The sequence below is a fragment of the Camelus bactrianus genome, chromosome 1, assembly GCF_048773025.1.
Source record: "Camelus bactrianus isolate YW-2024 breed Bactrian camel chromosome 1, ASM4877302v1, whole genome shotgun sequence".
Classification (NCBI taxonomy): Eukaryota; Metazoa; Chordata; class Mammalia; order Artiodactyla; family Camelidae; genus Camelus; species Camelus bactrianus.
The window spans coordinates 47,293,089-47,316,618 of record NC_133539.1 but is presented as its reverse complement, the minus strand read 5'-3'; the positions used below and the strand labels follow the sequence as shown (position 1 = coordinate 47,316,618).

The following is a 23,530-nucleotide window of genomic DNA, read 5'->3' as shown; positions in this document are numbered from 1 at the left end:
GCTAGTGGTTGCCAAGACAAGAATGAGGTTTGACCTGGGTGTGGAGGGCTTTCCGCATTACAGAATCTGCTAGAAGCTTCATCAGCTATACCTCTCTTATGTGCATCTCAGGGGACTCTACAAGATCAAATCAAGCAAGTGAATCCTATCTTGGAAGCATTTGGAAATGCCAAAACCCTGAGAAATGACAACTCCTCTCGTTTTGTAAGTAACATGATTGAGCAGTATATCCGAGTCTTTAATTTTTAGCAAATGGCAAAACTCATGTCTGAGCACATAGGTCTGAAAAAAATTTTCTAGAACATCAAAAAAGGTTTTGTTTTCTTGTTGAAGTATAGTCGATTTACAATGTTGTGTTAATTTCTGGTGTACAGCATAGTGATTCAGTTATGCATGTATGTATACATTTTCATATTCTGTTTCATTATAGGCCATTACAAGGTATTGAATATAGTTCCCTGTGCTATACAGTAGGACCTTGCTTTTTATCTGTTTTATATATAGTACTCAGTATCTGCAAATCCCGAACTCCCAGCTTTTCCTTCCCCACCCCTTTGTCCCCCTGATAACCATAAATTTGTTTTCTATGTCTGTGAGTCTATTTCTGTTTGGTAAAGAAACTCATTTGTGTCATTTTTTTAGATTCAAAGAAGATTTTTGATTAATGTTTATATTATTGTTAGATTCTCAAAAAGAAGTTTGCCAGCTTTATCATTAAGACAATTAAAAACTACATAAAAATATGTGCCTGAGAAGCTTCTACTGTTTGGTCAATTTCAGTAAGAAAATTTTTGCCACAATAGTTTCAAGTTCCTTTCCACTCCTAGTAGGGAAGCTCATCCAGCAAAGCCTAATAATGTTTTTGTATTTTATTACATTCTCAAATGTGAAAGTACTTTCTCCTTCATAATTTCCTGTACTCCTTGTAACAAGTCATTTTAGTAAACACTCCCTAATTCATTTACTACAATTATTATTTCTACTCTTGCCTATGGCCCCCCTTCCCCATGTAGTTTTCATTGGGGATTTTTTTTTTAACTGGGAGAAAGCATTTTTTAAAGTAGCTTTTGCTAACTAGCAGTCCCACGGTAGAAGAAGGATTTGGATTTCAAACTAACTTCACTAATCCATCCTGTGCCAAAAATGAGTGGCAGGGAGCCACCATATAATTTACAAGGAAATTTGCAGAAGGCTTCCTGTTTGAGTCTCTAGGCATAATTAAATAATAGCTTCCTGCCGATTTGGCTGGTTTTCCTCCAAAGCCTTAGAGCTGCCCTGACGACACTTGCATCTGCTGGCGATGTCTGGCTGTGGAGCAGGTGCTAATACCGGTCCATGGAACAACGGCTAGATTTGGGATTTGTTAGAATGTGAAGAGATTTTCTGCTTAAATGTGAAAGAAAGAAAGCTGGGGGAGAAAAAACCAAGACAGGGAAAAAGGATAGAAGGAAGAGAGGGAGGGAACAAAGGAAGATAAAGGAAAGGAAAGAAAGTGAAAGAAAAGAAGGGAAGGAAGAAAGAAAAGAACAGGAAATGGAAAGAAAGCTAAATAAGGAAAGACAACAATTGAAAAAAACAAGAATGGGAAAAAAGTTGTAAGGATAGAGGGAAAGAAAGAAGTAGAGAAGCAAAGTTTAAAAAGATGAATGAAAGAAAGGAGAAGAGAGAAAAGGGAGTTCAAAAAAATCAAGAAATCCACGTTAAATTCTTTCAATTGATACTCTGTATGTATACGTATATGTTTATGTGTGTAAATGTACACATGCTACATGTATATACATGCTTAGATATATGTGTGTGTTTATATTCATGTGTATGTTTGTGTGTGTGGCTCCCATTATCCTGCATTCTTTAACTTAACAGCTCAGTCCCCCTGTAGGTAGCCCTCTTCTTCCCTTTCCAGACTGCTGTCCTGCTCTGATTCCTTCCTTGAATGGGGCCACCTCCACGAGGCCGCTTTCCACTCTGCACCAGACTCTTCATCCTGCAGACTCTAGCTGCCACTGGACTGCCTGCCTCCTTGGCTGCAACTGGTGCTCTGACCTGCGCTCTGTCACCTCCAGGCAGACTTTCTGCCCCACTAGATCCTGTCTTATGGCTTTTCATTAATAAGGAAGAAACGGAGCCCCATCTGTTCATGCCAAAGTGGTGTTTTAAACATAAATCAGATCACACCACTCCTCTGCTTAAAACTGCCCAGTGTCTTCTGAGCACACAAAACAAAACCTCCTGTGACCACCTGGCTTACATAATATGATGCCTGTCTACTCTCTTTTCTCTTACTTGCTAATCTCCTGCACAACTGGCTTTCCTTTTGATTTCAAGACACACCAAATGTTCCTATGTTAGAGCTGTTGCATTAACTACTTACACTAGAATCTAGAAAAGAGGGGACCACACCTATCTTTCTAATGTGTTATCTCCAGTGCCTAGCAGGTTTTCTGGATTGTAGTAGATGCTCAACAAATGTTTGTTGGAAAAAAGTGAAAGAATACGCTAAGCAGATACTCTTTTTCTCATTTTTGGATAAAAGGCCCCAAAATAGAAACAGACTCACAGACATAGAAAATAAACCTATGGTTGGCAAAGGGGAAAGGGAGCAGGGTAGGGATAAATTAGGAGTATGAGACTAACAGATACAAATTATTATACATGAAATAGATAAGCAACAAGGATTTACTGTATAGCACAGGGAACCATCTCCAGTATCTTATAATAACCAATAATGGAAGAGAATATGAAACACACACATATATAAAACTGAATAAATTTGCTGTATACCTGAAACTAACACAATATTGTAAATCAACTATACTTTAATAAAAAAAGATTTGGGTTCCCTTAAACAACAACAACAAAAATAACACTGAGGCCCAGAGAGATTCTGTGATGCACACGGCACACACAGCCGGGCATCAGCAGGTCTGAGACTAGACTCCAGACCACTGCTGGTCCTGATGACCACTCTGGCTGCTTCTTCGCATTCACTGGTGCCCTCTCAGACCCAGGTTGCATTTTTTAACTTTAGGGGAAGTAATCACTTTAAGAGGAACATGTATAATGAAGCCATTGCAACTCTTGGGAATGTTTGTTCTGTGTCCACTCAGGGCAAATTCATCAGGATGCACTTTTGTGCCAGAGGCAAGCTGTCATCTGCAGACATTGACATCTGTGAGTAGCATTTCACTGTGATTACTTTTCTTCTAATTTTGCAAGATCACCTAAGTATGAATCTTTATTGATATCTCATCATGCAGATTTGCTTGAAAAATCCCGGGTGATTTTCCAGCAGCCAGGGGAGAGAAACTACCATATATTCTATCAAATTCTGTCAGGAAAAAAAGAACTTCATGGTAAGTGTATTATTTTGGAGCTGGGGGTCCTTCTAAAATAAGAGGCAGAAGTCAGATTATCGGACCTGAAAAAGTGCTATTTAATAATTCTCACAGCCTCTTTAGAACTCAGTATATTCATCCTAAAATGTAAGAAATTGAGCCAATGTTCTATAAATTTATATGGATAGAGAGTAAATGGTAACAGTTTTTTTTTTTTTTACAACTTGGTAGTGTTTGGAAGTAGACAGGCAACCAGCAGAGGTAAATAAATGTGTGTGTGTATATATGTGTGTGTGTCTAAAAAGCATTAGATATTTTAAGGCCTTAAATGGTTAGAACCACTAATCCTTTAAGTCGGTGGTATAGACAAGAGGCCGCAGGTGGGATACATCACTATGTGTGTAGCAGTCAATGAGAGTTTTGCAAAGAAGGGAGGATTTAGGTTAGGGTATGAAGAATGTGAAGGAGATTTAACCAGAGTGGAGGGTATTTCCCTCAGGAAGAGAAGTGCATACAATATCAGGAAAAGGCAGGACAAGATTAGGGAACAGAGAGACCAGGCTAACTGGAGGAAAGGATTTGCATAGAGGAGTAGTGAGATTTGGTTCTGATGGTTTCTGAACTCAGAGAGTTGGGAGGGTGTGTGTGTGTGTGTGTGTGTGTGTTTTGTCGGGGTGGGATGGGGTCATAGTAGATCACGATTTGTTGAGAGCAGTAACACTTGAGCTGGTATGGTGGGCAGGATGGACTGAAGGCAGAAACACCGAGGGAAGTGATTGTAGGAGTCCCAGTATGAGATGACAAGACAATTGTCCAGGGCAGTGTTTGTGGGAATGGGGGAGAAAAGAGGATGGATTCATGGAAGAATAGAAGGTCTTGGCAATGATTAATTGTAGAAATGAGGAAGACTGGTGAGTCAAAAATCCCCCCAAATTTGGTAATTTGACTAGGATAAAAGTAGTCCCATGGACAGAAATAGAAAAGCAACTTGTAGGGTTAGAGGATGAATTTCATGTATTCATTCAACAAATATTGATTGTGGGGCTGCTCTGTGTGTGCCTGGCTCTGCTTTTTAAGAACAAGGAGTAGAGAAGGAAATAAGACAGGCAGGTTCCTGCCTCATGAGCTTACATTCTAGTATGGAAGACAGTAACAAACAAGTAAACAAAGAAATATACATTTCAGAGACTGTAGGTCTACAGAGAAAAATAAAGTGGGTAAAGGGACGGGGTGAAATGGGGATTGATAGGGTAGTGGGTAAGTTATATCTTAGATACAAGGGCAGAAAAGAAAATGAGATGGCAATATTTTCCAGAAAGCTGAATGAATAAGGGAACAAGTAGGCAAAGATTTCCAGGAAGAAAGTTCTTGGAGGAAGAAACAGTCAGTGCAAAGGCCCTGAGGTAGGAATGCATTTAGTTTATTCTTGGAATAGCACAATGGCCATTGTGGCAGAGTGGAGGAGGTAATGCAGGGAGAGGTAGGCAGGGCCAGACCAAGCAGCACCTTGCAGGCTATGGCAAAGAGTTTACATCTTGAGTGCTATGGAAGGTCACTGGAAGGGGAGATTGACAAGCTGATTGGATTTGCATGTAAATTAAGCCATTGAGGGTAATAGCGCTTCCACAGGAGTGAATATGGGATGATATCTGAGATCCAGGTGAACAAATTGATGGGGAACAATCCCCCAGCCCGTTATGCTTAGATTAAGTATGGAATAAATCCCGCAGCATTTTGACTACATGGTCCTCAATTCCCAAGTGCCCTCACCAAATGGAGGAAGCTCTGCAAACTAGACAATTATTTTTGCCAGGGTGCAGCTGATGATAGAAGAACCGCTATTCTCCTTCCCACCTTCCCTCCACCTAAACCTGGTACAGATTGTTTTTGTTTCCCTTTCATTTGTCCTGACAAATCTAACATTCTTGACACACATAGGGTCCCGTGTGGGTACCAGCAGTGAATGCAAGATGTTTTGGAGCATCTCTGTTTATTAGTAGAACCATCTGAAGACTCTGGGCTGCTATGGAAAATTCATACTTATCAGGAGTTCATGAACTTGGTTGAGTCTCTGGGCTGCTGAGCTTGATTATTGTACAAAGACTGACATCTGGTGGTCCAAGTTGGGTATTGTCAGTCCACTTGTTTATGACACCAATTATCATTCTTTGGGACGTTGTAAATGTTTGAACTCTTTCTACTTATGGCTGACAACGAAGAGTTTCAAGTGTCCTGAGCAGAGACTCAAGAGGGCACATCTTTGCAATATGTGGATTATGTCCAAGTTTCCTAAAATTGGAGCATTTGTGTGTGGAAAATTACCGCAGAGGCTGGCCACCTGCTGAAGGAGCCAAGGAAATGGAGTGATGTGTTACCCCAGAGCCAGTCCCAGTCGAGCCTCTACATGGCCTGAGCATCCTCTCTCCCCTTTCCTTTCAGTTCAGGCTGACTCTTGTTCCAGGCACAGCTAGAACCCACTTTCTCCATTCCCTCAGAGATGGCTCCTAGAAACTCTTCAGATCTCAGCACCATCTGTATAGCTTGGTCTGGCATGTATTTTCCTTTTTCTCTTCATTTCTTTGACTTTTTTTCTATTTATTTATTGTACTCATTCTTGCTATTCAAGCGGTCTCTAAACTCAAGGAAGAGAGGTAAGGAAACCAGTTCTTGCCTCTTGGAATCCTTGACCCTTTGCCTAGTGCCCTGAGCACTCACTCCATAAAGTGTGTGATGGTGATACACAGTGGTGATTGCCAAGAGATGCTCCTGAGTCTGTCTACTGGTGGCCTGAATGCCCTGGAGGGAGAAATGGTCGGCACCTGGACCTCCCATTCTGGAGAATATTCAGTTGTGCCCCTTTACCCATCTCTCTTGAACTGGTCTCCTATCTTTACTCCCTTTCTCCCCACTGGTTGTTAGAGGGCACAAGATATGTGTATGGTTGTGGAGATGGTGCACTTCCCAACACCAGAGAATGCTATTCAAACTGTAGACTATGTGAATGATTCTCTCTGCAGTTGAGCAGTGCACAACCTCTTCAGCTGTACATGGCAGTACTGAGAAACAGGTAACGATGGGTGGTGTGGCATAGAGGTACTCGCTATAGAACTTTGCGAGCCTGAACTTTTTTTTGGCCCGATGTCAGCTTTGCTCTTTTACATAGTAAATACAGTTGAGTCTTGGAGAACATTCAGCCATTTAGAAAGCAAAATTTAATGTCAGGATAACACGTAAGACAAAATTTTGAATGATAAAATACTCTTAATGGGTTCTCTGCATCCTCTACCAGAGGGTGGGTCTAACAATGAACCCGTACAAAGTTTTCATCTGTAGTTTTTGAAATTGTGAAGCAGTTGACTTTTAGCCCTTTAGCATCCTCTCATTCTTTCTCTCTCTGCTACCCACCTCACTCCTCCAGACAAGCTCCCCTGCCCTCCATGTGCCCACAGCCTGGTCAACAATCTTCTGTGTGGGCCTTACCTGCCTAGACAGTCTCTCTGGCCCTAATAGTATCTCATAATAAATGCATTCACTTTTTTTTTTTTCATTCTCTCAAGGCCATTTCTCTTGGTAGAAATGAAATTAATTAAATAAAGGAATCCCTGTTTATGTGATACTCCTCTGAGATAGCCTCAAGCCTCAACCCAATTAAAATTCATTGCTCCTTGAAAACAAGTTTTGGTAAGGCCCAGTGGGGAAGATGTTTTGAGCTCAGGGCTTCTCAGAGCTCCTCAAACCCTCATGCTTTTAGCCTCTACATTCTCTAGAGCAGCACATCATTCTGAGTGCAGCTGTTCCAGTGAGTGGTTATGCTGGCGCAGCAGCCGTGTTCCCCCTCATAAGGAGGTTTACTGGGTGTGCTTAGTGACTTCTAGAAATGATGTGCCTGGAGCGGGGAGGTGATGAGGGAGAAATACACACAAAGCATTTGGGCCCGCCGTTCTGCCTTAATACTAGCTCCCTCCTGAATCTTGATTCCTCTCTCTTCTTCCCAGTCCTCTAGTCCTCAGGCATGGGGTGTTCTTGCCCTTTGCTCAGTCTCCCTCAGCGCTTGTCCAGTGTCGAGCCTGCTTACGTGGAAGCAAGACCCTCCTTCTGTCCATGCCAAAGAAGGAAATGGAATTCCGTCATAGTTATAAACACAGGCTGGGTGGGTAGGTGGCAGAGTCTAACAGAAGTCTTAGAAGCGATGCGCTAAATTCAATGTGTCATTAATGTGATTCTGGGCAAGTAGTGAGCCTTTCTAGTCAACTATTTCCCTATATTAACATAGAGAAAATAATGTCAAATATGGCATATTTGACCGTCATGACCAGGATGAAAATGATCAAAAATGACAAAGGAAACATGACAGTAAAATGAAAATTCTCTAAAAGGTTGATTTAGTATAATCTAAAAGATAATTCTTGGCAAAGCAATCTTGGGAAGCAGATTTATTTTTAAATGAGTCAGTCAACTGATACATAGCCCCTCCCTAAAGACACACAGGAGCATTTTTCGCACTGTTGGGGGTGTTATTCCTCTAGCTTCCTTGAGAGAAAGGACCATTTTAGTTTTGCATCTCTCCCTCTTCCCTCTTACTTACGGTAGAGAAAAAAGAGTAAATAAATGCTTTGATTTGAGCTGTGAAGGAGGTGAACAGGCAAGACGTTGCAGCAGGTGTCTGGCCTGGGGTGGTGGTGACATTCACTGGCATAAGGAACCACAGAAGAGGAACAGCTTCAGGGCAGACATGGAAAACATCATAGATTTAACTGTGGTGATGTTGGGTTTGAGCTACTTGTGGTCATCCACACTGAAATGTGTGTTGGGAAGTTGGACATTTACGTGTGGAGCTCTGAAAATAAATACAGATTTGAGAGTTTTCAGTAAAGACATGAATGAAACTTGCCAAAGAATCTATAGAGATATTTGACAGTGTGCAGTCAGGACAGTATTTGATACCCCTGATTATTCCCTCTTCTTTGAAAATCTCCCCTCGTGGCTTCTAGTGTGCCACCCTCTCTTGTTTCTCTCCTAAATCTCTGGGCAGTGCTTTGCAGGTTTCTTTCTTTCATCTAGCCCATGACTTTAGAATGCCCTGGGGCTGAGTCTTTGGATCTGTCTTATGACAGATCATCTAGACTGACAGCTTTAAAGATATTTCTATCTGATGACTTCCAAAGTTTGATCATGAGTCTAGACTTTTCTTTAGTATTCCAGACTCCTAGCTAACTGATTCTTCTATGTCTCCCCTTGGATGTTTAATCGGCATCTCAAACTTCATTTCCTAAAACCTAGTTCCTGGACTTCACCCTGCCAGACCTGCTCCTACCACAGTGTTTCCCAGGTCAGCTGAAGGCAGCTCCATCCTTCCACTTGCCTGGGCCCAAACCTTGGAGTTATCCTTGATCAGCCTTTTCTCCCACCTTATTCTCATTTGTTCCACCAGCAAATCCTATTGACTTTACTTTCAAAATTCAAACTCTGGCCAGTTCTCACCATGTCTGTTGTTACTTCCCCAGTCAAGTACCACCATCTTTCTCCTGAATTATTCAGCACTTTCCTGGTATCCCTGCTCCCATCACTGTCCCTCTGTCTTTACTCCAGCAGCCATAGTAAATTAAAAAAAAGTCAGATGATGTCACTCCTCTGTTCAAAGACCTATAATGGCTTCTTATCTCACATAGTACATAAATGCCCACATCCTCACCATGGCCTGTGAGACTCTGTCATCTGGCTTCTGGATGCCTCTCTGACCTCATGACCCACTTCTTCTTTGACCTACCTGAACCACTCAAAATCCCAGGCAGGCTCTCACTTCAGGGCCTTTGCATTGACTTTTTCTTTCTGGAATATTCTTCCCCTTCTTATCCATAATTCTGTCCCTCAACTATTTCAGGTCTTACTCAAATGTCACCTTATAGAGGCCTTCCCTGATCACCCTACTAAAAACTTCAACTTTCCATCTCCAGTACTTTGTATTCCCTTTCCCTGCTTGTATTTTTCTCCATAGCACTTATGACCATCTTACATGCCATGTATTTTACTCATTTTTTTTTTAACTTTTGTCTCCTCTTGTTGGGATATTAGCTTTATGAAGACAGGAGCAGGATTTTTTTTTCACTGATCTATCCCTGAAACTTACAATAATGCCTGACACATTATTTGATCCACAAATATTTGTTGATATAAATTGAGACATGAGGAAGAATATAAGGAGATTCCTGAGAAATCTTAACATTTAAGGAACATTTGAATCACCATTCAAGTAAATACTTTAGAAAATTATTATGGATTATATTTCTACTTAAAAATATATATTGTACTTGCATTCAGCCTGATTTCTTTTGGGCTAGCTCAATTACTTTTATAAAATAGCTTATTGAAATATTATCAACATAAGTATAAGCGATGACATATGTATCCATGAAGTAAACCCATCACCACAGTCAAGATAATGTATGAATCCATTCAAAAGTCTTCTCGTGACCTCTTATAATTCCTCCCTCCTGCCCTTTCTCATTCCCTCAACCCCTCCTCTTTTGACCCAGTCCTTAGGCAACCACTGATGTGCTCTCTGTCACTACAGATTAGATTGCATTTCTAGAATTTTGTAAGATGGAATCATACAGTATATATTCTTTTGTCTGGCTTATTTCATGCGGCATGATTATTCTGAGATCCTTTTGTGTTCATTCACGTATTCATAGTTCATTCCTTTGTTTGCTGAGTAATAATAATCCACTGTATGGATACAATACAGTTTGTTAACTATTGATAGACATTTGGATGGTTTCCATATAGAGCTGCTGTGAATATTCATGTAGCCCAGCTTTTTTGTTTTTGAGATTTGGGGTTCAGGATAATAGAGCATCACAACGTTGAGTAATAAACAGGAAACTCGGATCAGCTCAAAAAAACTTCACTGGGAGTGAGTGTCAGGCTTTAAGAGGTTAATGTGATTTGGCCAAGTCAATTGCTGTTGTGCCTCTGACAGCCTGCCTTGGCTTCAGCCTGCATTATGTTTCCTGACTAAGTGAATCATGTCAGGAGTCTTAGACATATCAGAGGTGCAGCGTTGAACACAGTAGCTGATTTACGGATCTCTTGAAAGACAGACTTAGCCTCCTAATAGGCAGGACATGATGTGACAGGATTATACTGCTAATGTTCCCGAGGTGCTGACCCCAGGGTCTGCCTACTTTCTAGCCTTTGAAGCTTAGGCCTGTTATAATTTTACAAACCATTTTTTCTCCTCCAGCTATCAACCACGCATCTAGGCCAAATTCCTGTTTTCAAAGTTTTGCCAACATGCATTATCTGGTTTTTATTTTATTTTTTTTTCTTTTTTCACACCAGTTCAGGATACTGCAATTGAATCTGCTTTCAGATTTGGCCTGCCTGGTCTCCTCTCAGAAGGCATTAACACATGACTGACAAGTTAATAGAGGGCAAAAATTGATTGCAGAGGTTTAGGTGTAGAATATGGATTTTATCTTGGCTTGTTTACAAGTATGCTGTAAGCTGTAAGAGTAAACTGTGAATATTGGTCAATTACTTTCTAAAGCCTCGTGGATTTCTTTAAGCTGTTTAACTGACAGTTTTCCCACTGCAGATATGCTCCTGGTGTCTGAAAATCCCTCTGACTTTCACTTTTGCTCTCATGGAGTCATCGCTGTGGAGAGCTTGGATGATGCTGAAGAATTGCTGGTCACAGATGTAAGGCTTGTTACTTATCAGAGCAAAGTCTAGTAAAGACAATGAGCAATGAAAGAAAGCATCTTAGATCTTTTGTCTTTCAAAGGGTTCTGGACAAGTGAACTTCCTTCCCCTAGGGGTGAGAATACAAGGAGCCCCTCCAAGACTGCTTCTGTCCAGTTTACTTATTTAATGTAAAAACGTACATTGTCAGTATCATAATTTCAGAACATATGGAAGAGTAAGAAGATGCTTCAGCTCAATGACAGCCACTGTTTTTATTTGGAGTATAACTTTATGGTCTTTATGTTTTTTTTTTCTCCTTGGGGTTGCTATTGTATAGTTGTTTTGGTGGGTTTATTTTTTTAAATTAAAGATTATAATCATACTGAATATGCTATTAGACATATCGTTTGCTTTTTTGATTAATCTTAAGCATTTTCAGTGTTATTACAAACTCTTCATACTCATTTAAATGGACACTTAATATTTGATCAGACGTTTGTTCTAAGTTTGCTTAGCCATTCTCCTATTGTTAGACTAAAGGTCGTGGGATTTTTTCCCTACTGTCATGAATATCTTTGTAGGCGAATACTTTTATGGTAGATCAGATTCACTTGTGCTAGATTCCTAAAAGTGAAATTACTAGGTAAGGATTATGAATTTTTTATAGTCTATTGATACACATTCTAAATTAACCGCTAGAAATATTGTACGAATTTCCACCCTCCTGGCGGGTGTGAGAACACACATCTTACCATGTGCAGTGGCTTGTTAGGATGCTGTTCTTTGGTGACATGGTTTTTCTTTTCTTAAACACTTCCTTTTGCCAGTCTTTGAAATGGACTTGCACTGGGATAAAGTTGGGGGAACATATGGGATCCCAGAAATAAGCCACCCTATCAGATATGGTGCTACTTCCTTCTGTAACCATGAAAGGCAAAGTAATGTACCTCGTAGAGCCAGTTAATGGTGGATTGTTGGAAGGGAGAGGAGGGGAGCAAGTCATTGGAGGGAAGTTCTAAAACCACTGGAAATTAAACAAGTCAAGTCATTTGCCTTCCTAATTCTCTTTTAAAGGGATAAGCAGACTGCAGGTGACCAAGTGCCAACAGGGCCGATTTGCACAGCTTTGAACGGAGCTGTTACACATTGGGGCTGTGGCAGTGATCCATCTTCTTCCCTTCTTCCCTTCGGCAGCCCATAGCCCACGGAGCGGAGGGAGGTGTGACACACAGCGGGGGTGAGGCACTCACTGCAGCCATTAGGCAAATGAAGAACTTGGCCATCTGCTTTTCTTTTTACAGCGAGCCTTGGACATCTTGGGCTTTCTTCCTCATGAGAAGCATGGAGCCTATAAACTCACTGGTGCCATCCTGCACTTTGGAAACATGACATTTAAACAGAAACCCAGAGAAGAGCAAGTGGAAGCAGATGGCACAGAAAGTAAGGATTACTTTGAAGATATGGCCATATACTCTCTTCAGATCCCTGACCCCAGGCCTGCTCCCTTTTACTTGTGGTTAACCTCACGTCTTGGTTTTTGGAAAATGTTGAAATTAATCAGCAATCTCCCTTAATTGCTGTTCCTCAAAATGATTCTGTCAACCACTATTCTAATATAGAATCCTCGTATCTCAGACTAAGAAGCATTACTTAATTAATTATTGACAATGCCAGTAAATTTGCTACCTGGGTGATAGAGGCTTGACTAAGACACAGTCTGCCTTCAGCATATAGACTACTGAAAGAAGCAGAGAAAAGAGCAGACAGATTACCATAAGACGTATTGGGTGACATAATGGAGGTGGGAACAAAGATCTTTAGAATTCCAAAGGTGGGGTTTCCACTGCGTTGAAAACACTGTGGCTTCATTTCTCTTTGTTTTTTAATTCACATTCTAAAAATCTATAGTCATGCGTGCTTACCAAAAAGATTTACAATGAATGATCTGTCTAGAATGATCATCAAAATAGAAAATCACAATTATGAAAAGAAGGAATCACAGTTGTTATAATTATTTCATTTAACATTAAAATTCCTGGCAACTGAAACAAAAAGGAAGAAATGACATTCATTCAAATCTTTCAATAATTTTTTTTAACTTTATATTTTCAATTGTGGTAAATATACACCACATAGAGTTTTAACCATTTTTAAGCATACATTTCAGTGGCATTAGATACTTCCACATTGTTCTGCAACTGTCACCGCTGTTCATCTCCAGAACTTTTTCATCATCCAAAACTGAAACTCCGTACCTAAGAACAATGAGCCCCTATTACCCCCTTCCCCTAATCCCTGGAAATCATTATTCTACTTTCTGTCTCTGTGAATTTGACCACTCCAGGTATCCCATACAAGTGGAATCATACAGTATTTGTCCTCTTGTGCCTGGTTTATTTCACTTAGTATAATGTTTTTAAGACATGTTGTAGTATGTGTCAGAATTTAATTCCTCTTTAAGGCTGAATGTTACTCCACTGTATGTATATTCTACTTTCTGTTTATCCATTTATAGACGCTTGAGTTGCTTTCACTTTTCACTATTGTGAGTGATGCTTCTGTGAACACTAGTGTTCAAATATCTGTTCAAGTCTGTGCTTTCAGTTCTTTTGTGTACATACCTGGAAGTGGAATTGCTGAATTAAGCAGATATTCTATGTTTAATTTTTGAGGAACCACCATACTGTTTTCTGTGGTGACTGCACCATTTGACATTCCCACCAGCAATGCACAAGGGTTCTAATTATTCTATATCTTTGTCAGCATTTATTGCTTTCTGGGGTTTTTCTGGTAAGAGCCCTTCTAATAGGTATAAGGTGATATCTCATTGTGGTTTTGATTTGCATTTCCCTAATGATTAGTGGTGTTGAGTATCCTTCATGTGCTTATTGACTATTTGTGTATCTTCTTTGGTGAAATATCTGTTCACATGCTTTGCCCATTTTTGAATTGGATTGGTTGGTTTTTATTGTTTAACAAATAATTTCTGAGACCAATCTGTGCTGGAGACTGTTCTTGGTGCTAGAGATATACCTGTGAACAAGATACCATCCCTGTCTTGACCGTCAAGTATGGAGACAGACAATATATACATAAGCAGACAAATATGCATGTAGTCATAATGAAAAAATAGGAATCATAGGAGTGAGGGGGTTATTGTTGATAGGGTGGTCCGAAAGTCCCCTTAGAGAAGAAGACACTTGAGCTCAGACAAGAATAAAGTGAGAGAGTGTGCTTTGAAGATAGTGTAAACATCTTGTATATTAACATTAATATACGCTTTCATGGCATCTTGTTGCTTTATTTTTGTCATTGTTTTTCTTTTTCTTTTCCCACCTTTTGAAGCATGATTTTGTCGATAAAAATAATCAGTAAACAATCTATAATAGGAATAGAAAAGAGTTTTATTTGAGCCAAACTGAGGACTATAACTTGGAAGACAGCCTTTTGGGTAACTCTGAAGAAATTGCTCTGGAGAAGCATGGTTTCGGCATAGTTTTATGTCTTGTCAGAACAAAGGACATCAAATGAGTCGGGTAGATTCCTTCAAGGTTTCAAACAAAAACAGACAGGCATGTACATAGACAATCAGTATGAATGTGGCACCTAGGAAAGGAGTCTTATCATCAAAGGAGTACCAGCATTAGCGTCCAGGGAAGGGAGGCATTTAATCTTTATTTTTAACATGGGCATTCTTTACTTCTGTTCAATGCACCCTTTTCTTTAATAATTAAAGCAGATGTACAATGTATGTTTGATAGGCCACAAACAGGCTGTTTTAGTTTAGCACAAAATTCAGTTTAACTCAGGTACAAGCCAGAACGACCTCCCCATAGTGCAATATGGGAAAATATCTTATATCAGTTTTTTGAATGATTTTTATTATGAAAGCAAGGCATACTTATTAATCAGAAAATACAGATAAGTAAATGAAACGAGTTATCTCATCCCGTCTGCCTGGTGGTTCCTCCTTGAGTTCTTAGCTGCAGCACCCTCGCCTTCCCTTCTTCTAACTGCTTTAGGGCTGCAGGCTCAGCCCTTGGAACTTTTCTCTGCTCCTGTCTTCGCTGATCATCTCAAACTCAGCCTATATGGAACCAAACTCTTCATCTTTCTCTGCCCCTGCTGCTAACTCTTCATTTCTCAGTCTTCTTAATAAATGTCAGCTAGATTCTCCCAGGTGCCCTGACTCACATCTACAAGTCATCCTGAACTTTTTCTTTTTGTCTCTACTTTCTTCTTCTTGTCCCTACCTTTAAATATATATAAAACTCACAGCTACCACAATGACCATGTTCACTGCTACCACCCAGCCTGAGCCATCATTTCTTACAGGATGACGGCAGCAGCCCCCTTACTAGTCTCCCTGTCTCCACCCTTGTCCCATTACCATAGTTCTACATATGACAGCCAGCAGTGACCCTTTCAGAGTGTCAGCCAGTCCTTGTCCCTTCCTCTGTCCTAGGCTCACCAATGGCTCCCATCTTACTCAAAATAAGCCCCAAATTGTCATCACAGTCTCCTTGTCTTCCCTGATGTCTCTCTAAATCTCTCTCTAATCCCATCTCCTACTGTGATATTGTGATTTATAATAAGAAATTTATATTTGGTCTTTGTCCCAGTTTCTGGCACAGAGCTCTTAAAAGCTTTGGAATGTCCTAAGAGATGAGAGCAATAAAGGTGCCTTTTATATTAATATGGTGACTTTTGGATTGTAGCTAAGGATGGGACTGGTCATCACAAGAACTAACGATGTGATTAGAGAGTTGGAGCTTTCAGTCCCACCCTCAACAGGACAGAGGAGAGAGGCTGGAGATTGAGTTCAATCACTGGTGGCCAATGATTTAATCAAACATGCCTATGTAATGAAACCTCATAAAAACCCAAAGGGACAGAGAGAGCTCCCAGGTGGGTGAACACATGGAGATCTGGGGAGACTGGCATCCTTGGAGAGGGCATGGAAGCTCTGCTCCCCTTCTCCATACCTTGTTCAATGCACCTCTTCCATCTGGCTGCTCCTGAGTGATAGCCTTTATAATAAACTGTTGATCCAGTAAGTAAAATGTTTCTCTGAGTTCTGTGAGCTTCTAGCAAATTGATTGAACCCAAGGAGGGGGTCGTTGGGATCTTTGACCTATATAGCTGGTTGTTCAGGAGCCCAAGTGACAACTTGGACTTTCAATTAGCACCTGAAGTTGGGGGAGCAGTCTTGTGGGACTGAACTCTTAACCTGCGGAATCTGACGCCATCTCCAGGTAGTTAGTGTAAGAATTCAGTTGAATTGTAGAGTGTTCAGCTGGTGTCACAGGATTGCCTGGGGTGTGCTTCTCCTCACTCCCCTCCTCCGCAGCCACCACTGCTGTTGAAATCAGGTGCAGAGCCCCCACCTACCATTTCCCCCTTCTCCCACTCTGCTCCCTCAGCCCACTGGTCTCTTGGTTTTTGGGGGGCGTGTGAGCACTCCTGTTGCAGAACTTTTTCACTAACTCTTCCTTCTATCGGCAGCTCTTTTCCTAGGGATCCTCATGGCTTACTCCCTCACTTCATTAAGATGTCTTCTTGGATGTTGCTTTACCCCCAAACCCTTCCTTAATTGCCCCCAATACTTCCCTGTCATTTTGTCCTTACTCTGCATATTTTTCTTTGTGTCATTCATGTATTTATTTTTGTCTGTCCTACCCCCCCCCCCCAATTTCCATCAGATATAAACTCCATAAGAACAAGAACCTAGTTCGGTGTGCATTTCTGTATTTCTAGATTTTAATACAATGCCTAACCTTTGTATAATAGTAGCATTTACTATAGTAGCAAATAATTATTTGTTGAATGGATCCTGCTTATTCAAAACAATCAAGAACTGTTAATGCCATAGGATATATTTGTTGTGTCTTTTTGTAGTTGAGTGACTTTCTCACTTTGGTCACCAATGTTAGAAGTTAATTATTTTTCTCTTGCCAATTAGCCAGGTTTTGTTTTATACTTAAGTATTAATAAAGTTAACTTTTTGGTAGGTTATTACCTATTTGTATTGTTTCTTTTTTGAATTTTTGTTTCTATCAGCTGATTTTAAAAATTGAGGCACTGGATTTTTCTTATTGATTTCTAAGGGCTCTTAATATATTAAACTTTGGGAATTTTCTCACAGTTGGTCATTTGGGAAGGGATTGGACAGATGAAGGAGCAGGACAGATGGAGAAGTGGGTGGAAAGGGGATGGGCCTCAAACTTAAGGGGGCATCCTTGCATTTACCTCTTTCTTAAATTCCAGCCCCACATATCTGACTTGCTACTGCATGTTCTCTGGTGTCCTAAATTCTGCATGGCTGAAACTCAGCACATCATCTTCTCCCCCTGTGAATATGAACATTCTATTCATATTCACGATACTGCTCTTCTCTCTGCTCCTCAGGCTGGAAACCTCTTAGTCATGTTTCTCCGTCTCTCTTTTTCCCTTTCCTATCACTAGTTTCGACTTTCAGTGCCTTGTACTCTGGCATCCCACTGTGGGTTCACTTTCTCTGTAATCTTCTCACTCTGGTCTGTTTTGCAAACTTCCACAAAATTAACTGTCCTGAAGCCAGACTCTAGTTAAGTCATTTCTCTGCTAAAAGCCCCTTTAATGTTTTTCCATTATTTAACTAATACCTAACAGTGGCATCAGATGTCTCCTGCAAACATAAATCACCCCCTCTTCTATTTCTCTCACTCCCTGACTTCATGGTCCGATCCGAATCTTTGAGCATCGCTGCAGAGACTCGCTCACCTCTGGGCCTTTAAGTCATGCTGTTCTCTGTTTCAGAAATGCATGTTCTCCCCTATTTATCTATCAAAGCCCTTCTCATCCTTCAAGGCCCAGATCAAATGCTATTTTTTTCTTGAAATCTTCCCTGGTCATGCAATCCAGAAGGGATCTCTCTCTCTTTCAAACTTTCATGATACTCCATTTGTCACTTCTAGGCAGTTGTCTCATTGGCTTGCCTTTTTTCCCCCATGTTTTAGATACTTTCATGGATTATAAACTTGATGTCAAGGATTTTTGTCTTGTTTATCTATCTTCTTACTACAGCATCTAGTACCAGGCTTTGCACATAGCAAGTGCTCAGAAAATCTGTTCAATAGATTAAGGAAACATGAACAGCTCAGAAACCATATTATAACCCTCCATCAAAGACTATTTGAAGGTCATTTTTAAAACTCCTTTTTCACATTAGCCAGACTGTGATTTGACAAAACTATCTCTTCCCTTCTTTATATCTCGTCATTTACAGTTGAGGCACTAGACTGGACTTTGTTTTTCTCTATCTCCCACCTGTTTTGAGGTGAAGTCAAACTTGATTCTTTCCATCTTCTTCTAAATGAACTTAACAAACCTGGAGACCACTCTCTAGAGAGTAGTTCTCAAACTTGCTGCACATCCAAATCACTTGGGGAGTTTCAGATTTCTGAGGCTCAGGCCTCACCCAGACCAAAGGTAACCAACCTCTGACAGTGGATGCAGACATCAGTGTATGTTTTTACAACTTGCCAGGTGACCCCAGTGTGCAGCCAAGGCCCCTCTATGAAGGACTGTTCTCAGACCTTCATGTGTATCCGAATCACCTGGTGAACATGCTAGAAATAGGCCCAGACCTTAATATGCTGCAGTGAGCTAGCCCTTTCTTCCTTTATAAGCTCTCCAGGCTGTTCTGATCCACACTAACCTGTGAGAACCCCTCTAGCTAAACCTCTCTCAGGTAAGATTATACAACCAAGCAAAAGTCCATGGACGCCCTAGGGAATGATGTTTATTGGTGGGAATGTAATAAAGCCTCTTTGGGAACACATCAGGTCATGTGATGAAAATATGTTTATAGATAATGCTGTATTCACGATAGCATTTCCTGAATGTCGGAAGGACGTTTGTTTATAGTTTTAAACTATTTTGGTCTTGGCTGTTGGCTTTTAGTGCAAATGAAGTAATTTTTTTTTTGGAACATTATGACTACTAGTGTTTTCTGTAAAAAAATTTTTAAAAAAAGGAAAACATGTTATATATGTTGTACACCTGCGGGGTAAAATCCAAGGCACACTCTTCCTTTGTCTGCAGACCCTTGACTATCTCAGGAGTGAGTGAGAAATAATTTTGCAATGTTGGATGCTATTTCTGTTAGAGCTTAAGGTGGGATACTGTACAGAGAATTTGGGTTTCCTTTGTTCATGGATAAAAATAGACTCAAAGGACTGTCATCAACACTGGAACAAGGTTGTATGAAATTGAGACTATTATTACCAGCATTGTCCAGCTGAATGCTTCCAAAGCATAGAAAACTGAACTCTCATCTTTTTTCCCTAGACAGATACTGTGGAATTGTTTCTTTTCACATTATTGGTTACTGTCCATCTTCACTCAGGTTCATCAGGCATGTTACATTTCTCCCTTTCTTTGGAATATTTTCATTTGGGGTTAGATGCTCTTTAAAGTCTCTTCTAGTTCAAAAAGTCTGTGATCCTGACCCACTTGGCTTCTCAACTTGAAATAATCAGGATTTTGTCTCCTAACATGGCATTCTTAGCGGGGATAACTCAGCATAAGACAGGCATGTCTGCTCCACTTTTGATTTTTCCATTTATGTTCCTAAACAGGCTTTGCATTTTGGAAGGTTTCATAGCAACTGAGTACCTCGGCATTACCGTTGACATGGAGTAGGTGCACCGCTTGTAGGAGCGTGTGTACAATACATATTGATTTTAGTTAACAAGTTAATCAAGCATTTCAAGCTTTTTAAGCCTTTATAAAAATTTTAAAGGCCACAAAAAGGAAATGGATATTATTAATATAAATGACATATAGCTCTCTAATTGTGTATTGTCTTTACTTTATTCTTGATTTGTGGTTATTGCTCAGGAAATTTTTTACTTCTTAGTGAACAAAGGAAAGACTGCATTTCCTTCTCTTCTGAGACATTGTTTTACAGAGTGACTACATCAGATATACTAGCATATCTCTGGATTCATTTAAAATGGAAGACAACAGAGAGGTTTTAGTTGAGCAAAATATTCCTTTTGTCTGATAACTGAAAAAATCTGCGATTTGAAATGTGCTTATAACTTTTTGCCTGTGGCATTCTTTTGTGTCATTGTCATTTTTTAACACCTGATGTGATACGTGCCTATTTACCTTTCCTTCTGATAACACTCGCTATTCTTCCTTTCTTTCCTTAGAAAATAGAAGTACTGTGTTATGAATGTACAGTTGTGTGGGTTGTAAGTACTCTTGTTAGGAAGCAAAGAGCACTGTGGAGCAGAGACTGCAGAGGAAAAGGGAAGGTTTTTGACAGATACTGGACAAGTGTTCTGGCTTCTGTTAATTGGTGGTTGTCTTGAATTATCGAATTACACGGTCAAGTTCCTGTTTCATTTTTCATTGAAAGGATCTACACATATATATGTAGAAGAGGGAAATAGGCAACTAATAAAAAATGAGATTTTTCATGTCCTTCAGATAGACAGTTCTTTTCAGAAGAGGGCCAATATCAAGAAATAGATTATTTTTAAAAATTGAGCTATAATTTACATATTGTAAAATTTACCCTTTTAAAATATACAGTTCAGTGAGTTTGAGCATATTCATAAGGTTGTGTGACCATCGCCACTATCAAATTCCAGAAATTTCATTTCTCTAAAAAGAAATCCTGTACCCAATAGTAGTTACTCCCCATTCCCTTCTCTCCTAGCCCCCGGCATCTACAAATCTACTTTCTGTCTCTGTGGATTTGCCCCTTCTGGACAGTTCATACAAATAACATCATACAATATATGGCCTTTGTGTCTGGCTTCTTTTACTTACTCGAATGTTCTCAAACCTTGTCCGTGTTGCAGCCTGCATCAATACTGCATTCCTTTTTACGGCTAAAAAATCTTCCATTGTATTAATATACCACATTGTGTTTATCCATTCATCAGTTGATGGACATTTGTGTGTTTTTTATTTCTTGACCATTATAAATTATGCCACCAGGAACATTTGTGGACAATTTTTTTGTGTGTGTGGGAACATATGTTTTTATTTCACTTGGGTATATACCTAGGAGTGGAATTTCTGGATCCTAGAGTAACGCTGTTTAACTTTGGAGTAGCTGCCAAATTATTATGGTTTTCCATAGTGACTGTACCATTTACAGTCTAGCAGTGTCTGAAGGTTCCAATTTCTCCACATCTTCACCAACACCCATTATTGTCTGTCATTCAGATTATAGCCATTTTCATGGGTGCGAAGTAGCATTTCATTGTGGTTTTGATTTGGATTTCCAAGAAATAGCTTTTAAACATTTAGGATTCATGCATTTATTTCAAAACTACAACCTACTTTGCTACAACTAAACATGCCATCCTTTCATCTGCGTAGTCTATTTGGCTATGGTGGAATGAATTTTAGAAGTGTTTTCCTTCCTCTGTTCCCCTCTCCTCCTTTTCTTCTCTTTTTCTCTCTCCCTCCTTCCTTCCCTTCTTCTTTTCTTCTGACCAGATGCTGACAAAGCTGCTTTCCTCATGGGCATTAACTCCTCTGAGTTGGTGAAGGGCTTGATCCATCCGAGAATCAGAGTTGGTAATGAATATGTTACTAGAAGTCAAAATGTAGAACAGGTAAGATATCTCCAGAGCATTACGATTCTATAATCTTGTAATAATTGTACACATAGTGTATTTTTTTATTTTTGAACTTCTGATGATGTCTGCAATCAGAGCTTCGATGAAAAAGTGCTGAAGAGTTACTGTGATGACTATTCAGAATGTTTTCATCAGTGACACACACTACAGTAAATGTTCTTGTGTTAAGAGTCTTTCCAGTGTGAAATATACCATTTTGATAGTTTTCCCTTAGGTAACAAGTTTCATAGCAGATTCAGGCAAGTCCTTTACTTGTAGTAATTAACCTCTTTGTTGTTTAGGTAAGAATCTTCTAAAGCTATTGGTTCCTGACATGAAGAAAATTGGTCAATTGACATCTATTATCTATTTGGAATATTGACTTTTTTAGGCTATCCGACACATTCCTTAAGAAGAGGTTTCAGAACATATGCTGATGTTAACATTTGAATGGAGGGGGAAAATGAGAACAGAAATGAGAGATGGAAGGTCATATAGGTTTTGTTCAGTAGCCAGGAGAATGTTTTAATGATAGAATAATGAGTGCTCTGAGGATTGCTAATCCTGAGGCTTTGCAGTAAATATTCCCAGGGTTGCCAGGTAATGAGACCACTTAAGTATGCTAGTGCATTTCAAAATAATAATTTATATCTGTAGTATGTTAGTCAGTATGAGATAGGCCATGCTTCAGTGACACATACACACTAAAATCTCAGTGACAATAAAATAGGGATTTATTTCTTACTCATTCCAAGTCCAATACAGATGGGACTGCCTTCTTTAATTTTGCACTTAGGCCATCTGGAACACATGGTCTCCAATGTTGCTGTGCAGGGAAAAATATAATTTGTGCAGAATGTACACCCACCTTAACTGCTTGGGGCTAGAAGTGATACTACTCTTGCTAATATTCTATTGGTGAGAATTAGTCATTTTATCTTCCTCGCTATAGGGGGGTTGAGAAATGTATTCTTTCTGGAGAAAGGAAGTGTTTGATCACATATATATATGTAAAGTATTCACAGGTATTATCTCCTTCTGTTCTTATAAGGCTAATAGGGCAAGTATACTTAACTTAGGCTTTTTCCAGGTGAGAAAACTGAGGATTGGGGAACATAAGTAACATTCCAAAGAACACAGAGCTAGTGTTCAGGTGACACTCACATTGTCTTACTCTGTATATACACCTTAAATCTGCAAAAGAGAGACAAATGTGTAAATTTGTGATAGAAGACAGTTATTTTGACTACAGTGAACTCTATTTTGGTATTTTAAGGCATCTGGTGTGACGGTGTTGTTTAAAGCATCTCAACAACTAATCATAATGAATTTCCTAGCTGACCTTACTCTATAAATCAATAATTCAACCTCTACCATAATACCAATTATACTGGAACAATTTGTTTACATGTTTATCCTCCAGGGTAACCTGAGCTTCTTGAGGTCATGGATTGTGTCTAATTCATCTCATACCCCAGCATCTAGTACAATGCCCTGCAAGCAGAAGACTCTCCATACATGTTAAACTAAATATTGAGTGATGCTCAGCAGGACAAGTAGTTGGGCTATTTCTTGGTAGTGAGGTTAGAGGTGTTTGGCAGTTTCCTGCCCTTTAAGACATTCACCATCACATCCATGCATGATATGCTATGATTATAGAACAAAGACTTGCTCTGTGTAAAACTAATGAGCCCATAGGAGGACTGAAATCAAACCTTCGTCTCTTTAATATTGTGCTCTCAGGGACTGAGTTACCACACCAGCCTTTACTATAATGGAACCAGTGAAGCAAGCTAATACATTATTATTCAACAATAAAGGAAGAAACACCCTCGTCCTCCATCCTCTCCACCCTTTCCCCGCTCCCCACCAGCCCCTTGCTCG

General features: G+C 39.8%; 1 protein-coding gene across 1 annotated transcript in view; it reads left to right on the top strand.

The window, feature by feature from the left end:
* Positions 1 to 23,530, top strand: part of MYH15 (myosin heavy chain 15) — a 139,089-nt gene that overhangs the window by 12,538 nt on the left and 103,021 nt on the right. The window contains exons 7-12 of the mRNA XM_074370204.1: positions 77 to 204; positions 3,108 to 3,171; positions 3,258 to 3,353; positions 10,933 to 11,036; positions 12,323 to 12,461; positions 21,525 to 21,643. Of these exons, the coding sequence (XP_074226305.1) occupies positions 77 to 204; positions 3,108 to 3,171; positions 3,258 to 3,353; positions 10,933 to 11,036; positions 12,323 to 12,461; positions 21,525 to 21,643 (650 nt within the window). The remainder of the gene's footprint in view (positions 1 to 76; positions 205 to 3,107; positions 3,172 to 3,257; positions 3,354 to 10,932; positions 11,037 to 12,322; positions 12,462 to 21,524; positions 21,644 to 23,530) is intronic.